Source organism: Tauraco erythrolophus, chromosome Z, assembly GCF_009769465.1.
Source record: "Tauraco erythrolophus isolate bTauEry1 chromosome Z, bTauEry1.pri, whole genome shotgun sequence".
Classification (NCBI taxonomy): domain Eukaryota; kingdom Metazoa; phylum Chordata; class Aves; order Musophagiformes; family Musophagidae; genus Tauraco; species Tauraco erythrolophus.
Genome location: NC_141496.1, coordinates 14,672,276 through 14,678,275, shown reverse-complemented (window position 1 = coordinate 14,678,275; position 6,000 = coordinate 14,672,276). Strand labels below are relative to the sequence as shown.

Below are 6,000 nucleotides of genomic sequence, written 5' to 3'. Positions count from 1 at the left end.
AAGTTACTCCTGGAGTAGCATGTATCTGATTCAGACTTACAGTTTGTGGGACACTATGTGCCCCTGGTGGTGATCATCTCAAACTCGTGAAGACTCTTTATATTTGATCTGTGGGCATGCAAATGCAAGTACCCTTTAATCTTGTCTCACACTATTTTCTTACACCCTGTATATCACATATTTTTGCAATAGTTTGATACATTTAATAGGTTGCTACTCTGGCCCAAACTTGCTTTATGTGCAACTGTTTTAATGCAGATTTAAACACAGGTGCAGGTAACAGCGAAGCTCTAGAGTATGTCAAGGAAGAACATTTGAACCTATGCTACCTCTGCATGCCCTTTTCTGCAGCCTGGTTGGTCTGGGATGGAATGTGTTCTATCACATATCCCATAGTGTCTTGCAGTAAGATCCAGTTGGGAAGATAATTCAACCAGGCTCCTTCCTACAAGTGAGGGGAAAGGTAATGCCACATGTGACAAGGCAGTAGAAAATCTGTAGGCAGCTATAGGCCAGTAAGACAGCTGTGCAAAAAAAAAAGGGTTAGAAAGCAGTGCAGTCTTTGAAGGATGGATTTTTCATGGAAAACAAAACAACTGATCTAATCTACAACCTGCTATACTGTACATCTGGTCTACACTGCAAATTGGCAGTATCTAAATTAATTACATTTACACATCTGGGATATGTAAATTTCAATATGTGTAATTACAAAGTTCTTGGTCCCAGAAAACGATACTTACAGGAAGTTTGTATTCTTGATATTTGTTGATCAAGTCTTGAATGAAAGGGTGCTTCAAAAGGAGTGCAACTGGAATGGGTGTCAGATCTTCAGAGCCTAATTCTTTGTATATTTTGATAAAATGCTTTAAGAAAAAATAATATATGGTCAAATTACTCAGTGTTAAAAAGAATGAGGAAAAGCAAAAATTGCAGCAAGTATTTATTTAACACATAATGCAAGGTACAAAACCTTACATGAATCAACCAGCCTACCTTATCATAGTTGCCTTCCTTCTCCAGATTACTAAGTCTATGATTATCTTCATCTTTACTTTCTCCGGTATGAAATACTTGGAGTATAGTTGCCATTGAAATCATACCTTCACCTGTGTAGTTCCAGACTTCTTTTTCATCTTCTATTAAAGTTCTCTCATTTGGCACTACATTGGTATAAGGAAAATCCTAAGAAAATGAAGCATAAGTAATTTATCACTTAGTGAAAAATAGTCTGTCAGTAGGTCACCTGTTTCAGTTAGACATTCATTAAGGATCAGCAAATTATACTTCCAAACTTCCATTCTACAAAATAAAATCCATCAACTCACACAAAATTACCTACTGAACTATAAGATCAAAGAACAGATCCTCATAGTCTAGAAATATCCATAATGTTAGTGTTTGTAGAAATTTAATAAACAGCTTTTCCCAGGAATGTGGCCAACATTGCACAGAGAAATTAATATTCTTCAGAGCAACAAAACATAAAAATAGCTAATAGTTACAAATTACAATACTCTACCAAGAACTTTGTGTTTGTACAAGGCGTAAACTTAGTAATTCTGGATGTTCACATGAAAAAAGCAGCACGAATTTTCTAGTCCAAATCAAGGAGTGACGGCAAGAACTTTATTTTGACTAACAGTTAACATAAGCTGACTGCTCTCTACAGAAAAAGATAAAAAAGGCTTTATGCAGAAAAATTAGAAGTTTACTCTAAAAAAACAATGAGGCATCTTTGTGGTGACATTAGAGATGGCCAAAGAGAAAAACAAACACTGTAGAGTTTTGTGAACACAAAGATGACAAAGGACCTCACATAGGTGAACAATGCTTCAACTAGATTAGGCCACTGTGTAGACCAACCACTAAAAACAACAGGAAATTGCATTTAATTGAACATGCCATTTTTTTCCTGATTAGGAGGGAGAGACTGCTGAGATTCAGTCACACTTGTGCTACATGTCCTAGACCTTAATACATGTCTTTTTCAACATAAGAGGAGCAGAGTCATTGTTACAGTCTTTTTAACACTCAACCGCGGAGATTACACAAACATCAGCACTTAGGTTCTTCTGTCTCCCACTGTACCGTTTACATTTAGCTATAAAATCTACACAAACAATAACAAAATTATTGAGACTTAAAAGCTAAGCATTTTAAATGAAAGGGTCTTTGCTGTGAAAGTAACAAAAGTCTCTAGAAGACGTTTGTTTGGTCTTCTCCTATTAATATCATTAAAGTTCCAGATGTAGTTTTGTAGGCAGCTACCAATGAGAAGTCATTACAGTTATCAATACAGAACAAGAAAAAGATAAGAGATAAATCGTGTTACTGTGTAAGTGCTTACTTATAAGCTGGCTATCTAAGGTGTTTTACAAAACTTCTTTGAGATGAGCTGGATAGCTCTTTATATTCCACTGCGGAATATTCCACTGATAGTATTTAATAGATTATTCTAATAGAATATTTAGATTTCTCATACCTGTAGTGAGAACAGGGATATTTAGATCGCATGTAAACAATCACAGGTAGACAAAGGTTTGGTTTCTTAATTTGGTGCTGAAAACCACTTTGGATGTCTACAGGGATCTACACCTTTCTATTTGATGGAGCTTGAGTCAAACATGCCATGATACAACTCACAATTTACTTTTTCCCCCCTTGTGATTGTTGAATATCCTGCATGAAATGCCTGCACTACTGAACCCAATGGTGAAAACTCATTCGCTTCAGTAAAACAGGATTTTATTTGTTCTCTTTCTTCTGCATTCAACATTATTGTTACAGTGTATACATATGGAATACAAGGCATAAGATGAAAGAAAAGATTAAAAAGATGTTCTATCAGCCCTGCAATTCTGAGCATCAATCTGTATAAGAAAACTATAAAGTCAAAGAGAATTCAAACATGCAAGATAATAATTTAGCATATAATTCTTAGCCATTTCTAGGTTTCTAAGGGACTCTCTGAGATGAATTAGGCACACAAACTGTCTCCATAACACATTGTGAGATTGTCCTGGTTTTAGCTGGGACAGAGTTAGCTCTTCTTTTTAGCAACTAGAAGAGCTCCGTGTTTTGGTTTTACTCAGAGGCTCGCTCTGAGAAGAATGCTGATAGCAAGTTGATGTTTATAGTTGTCACGGAGGTCTCAAGGACTTTTCAGCTTGCTGTATTCTTGCCAGTGTGTAGGAGCACAACAGGATAAAGGGGGAGCATGGCCGGCACAAGGGGTCCACGACTCTCCTTATGATTTGTACTTGAACTTAAGATTGAGGGCCAAACTGGCCAATTAGTATTCCATATCATGCAGCATCATGCCCAGTATAAAAGTGAGGGTCAGCCGGAAAGAAGGGCTTTTGCCCTTCCGGGACTCTCACTTTCGGGCTCTCAGAGTGCTTTCTCTCTCTCTCTCTCTCTCTCTGTCTTGGGGCCTCCTGTTCACTCGGTATCAAGTTTTATCCATTTCGGGATTGCAGTTTTGGAATGAGACGGGCCTCGGTCAAGGGGTGGTGAGCAATTACACTGTACATCACTCGTTTGCATATGTTTATCCTTGTACATATCTGTATATATATATATTGGTAGCAGTAGTAAGTATGTTCTTATCTCAACCCAAGGGTGTCTTTTCTTTTTCCTCTTTGATTCTCTCCCTCATCCCTGGGGGTGGGAGAGGGTGAGAGGGGGACTGTGTAGGGTTTGGTTGCTGGAGTGGCCTAACCCACGACAGAGATGTACGTCAGACATAGCAGAGATTCAGAGAGTAAATGCATTGAGTGGGAAACTAAGTATGAAGAAATTCTCAGGTTGGACAGGGTATAAATCTTTCTCCTCAGAGATACATTGTTAATTCTATATTGAAGGGAAATGTTTCCCTTCACTTGTGACTCACAGCCTTAAGAAGTTTTTGACACAGAGGTGATAATGCCAGTGCAGTTACTTACAATCTTACAAAAGTCCAAACCAAACAGATCAAGCCAAGCAGAAAAAATAAGGAGGAGAACAGGTTGTGCTGCTTTATATCCAATGACATGAGAGTTAGGACTTCCCGCTGACATGGGAAACTAAGTTCAGATCTACTGTATCTAATTGGGAGCATTCTGTGCTCTCCTTTCTATGAAAGAGTTGGGGCTGTTCAGCCTGGAGAAGAGGAGGCTCCGGGGTGACCTTATAGCAGTCTTCCAGTACCTCAAGGGGGCCTACAGGAAAGATGGGGAGAAGCTATTCAGGAGGGCCAGTTGTGATAGGACAAGGGGTAATGGTTTTAAAATAGAGGGAGGTAGATTCAGATTGGATATTAGGAAAAAATTTTTTACCATGAGAGTTGTAGAACACTGGAACAGGTTGCCCAGAGAGGTGGTGGATGCTCCATCCCTGGAGACGTTCAAGGCCCGGTTGGACGAGGCCCTGAGCAACCTGATCTAGTTGGAGATATCCCTGTTCCTTACAGGGGGGTTGGACTAGATGACCTTTGAAGGTCCCTTCCAGCCCTAACGATTCTATGATTCTATGATTCTACGAAATGTGAAGACAAAATTGTCTTATTCAGTCTCTCCCATGGACAAAAACTCTGTTGTGCCAAATAAAAGCAGACACAGGGGAGTGCAATAATATATTTTGTCATTGATAAAATGTAATTATGAATATGTATAGGACTACACTGTGTTGTAAAATAATGCCCTTTCTATACTGTTTCTGGAGAGCACAACTCTATTTTAAGTATTAGACAAATGCTAGAGTCACTGTGGTTATGTCAGCATAGTGAAACATTTTGCTGTCTAGAAGAGCAAGCTCTTTCCAAGGTGTATACAGATACAGATTTTGTATCTCAAAAAAATTAATGTGACACTACGATCATGATGACTCTAAAAAAATTTTTGAAAATTATTTCAAATGAAACTAATTATCAATTATTAATCCTTCTTATTTATAGGGAAACTGAAACACTTGAAAATAACTACAAAGGTGTATATACTTATAAATACCCCAAAGAAACATAGCAGAAAAGAAAGACCAGCAATAATACCAGGTTTTACATCTTCATATAACAATACCATGAGTCACACTACAGTCTAATGCCTGGGCATTGACAGCTGAACTAAATTGCCTAAGGCTAGGTCAAAGAATGTCCTCTGTTCATCTGTACAAGGAGTAGTTACCAGCGAACATGTTAAACTCTCATTATTTGGCAAGAAAATCTTCAGACTTTTGGAAGAATACTTCTGAGTATCATTACCAAAGTCAGTGGAACTATATGCTGAGTTCCCATGAAATCAGTGGGACTCCTTGTAAGGACTGGAGCCACCCAGGATATATATACAGGAGAAAATATACAGAAATCAATGTAATTTGTAATTTGCAAGGACCATTACTATTCTCTAATATTTTACTGTAATTTTTACCACATGTGGAAGAGAAGCTGCTTCTTTTCTATGAACATATGTTCCAGTAGCAACGCTAAGTGCTCTGTAAACACCTTCAACTGGATCAGAGTGGGAGGCAAAATAAAGTAGCATCTCAGTATAGTTGAGCTGAGCAGGATCTTGTCTGGTATCAGCAAATAAACTGAAGAAAAACTATAAAAGGACAAAAATATGTAAATTAATTTATACAAGTGGAATTTAGTCAAATACAATCAAAGATGGTAGAGAAAGGGATGAAATATAGTAATGACTAATGACAAATGATATTATCTTTAAAAATGTGTTGAGACTGTGTAAAATAAGATAAATCTGAAGTGTGTCTGAGTCATTCAAAGAAACAGAAATTGTAGTATTTTCTTTTCTAGATTGAGGACTTTCAAAGAACAAGGAGAAATTAATAAAATCTTGTGTCATGACAAATAGATCCATAACATTTTCTTGTGTTCAGATCACACGATTACCTCCCTCTTTCAGGGAGGCTTCCGCCAGCTTAGATGCAAGGATCATTTGCCTCCCATTCTTTACAAAGCTGGTTACTGTGTAGCAAAATTAAAGTGGTTTAAAGGAGAACAGG

The 6,000-nt window shown here is 37.7% G+C and overlaps 1 protein-coding gene across 1 annotated transcript in view; it reads right to left on the bottom strand.

The window, feature by feature from the left end:
• Window positions 1-325: 325 nt before the first annotated feature.
• Window positions 326-6,000, bottom strand: part of SPEF2 (sperm flagellar and cilia associated 2) — an 86,534-nt gene continuing 80,859 nt past the window's right edge. The window contains exons 35-38 of the mRNA XM_086629245.1: window positions 5,406-5,579; window positions 997-1,185; window positions 744-866; window positions 326-445 (exon numbers count right to left, since the gene is read on the bottom strand). Coding sequence (XP_086485371.1) covers window positions 326-445; window positions 744-866; window positions 997-1,185; window positions 5,406-5,579 — 606 coding nt within the window. The remainder of the gene's footprint in view (window positions 446-743; window positions 867-996; window positions 1,186-5,405; window positions 5,580-6,000) is intronic.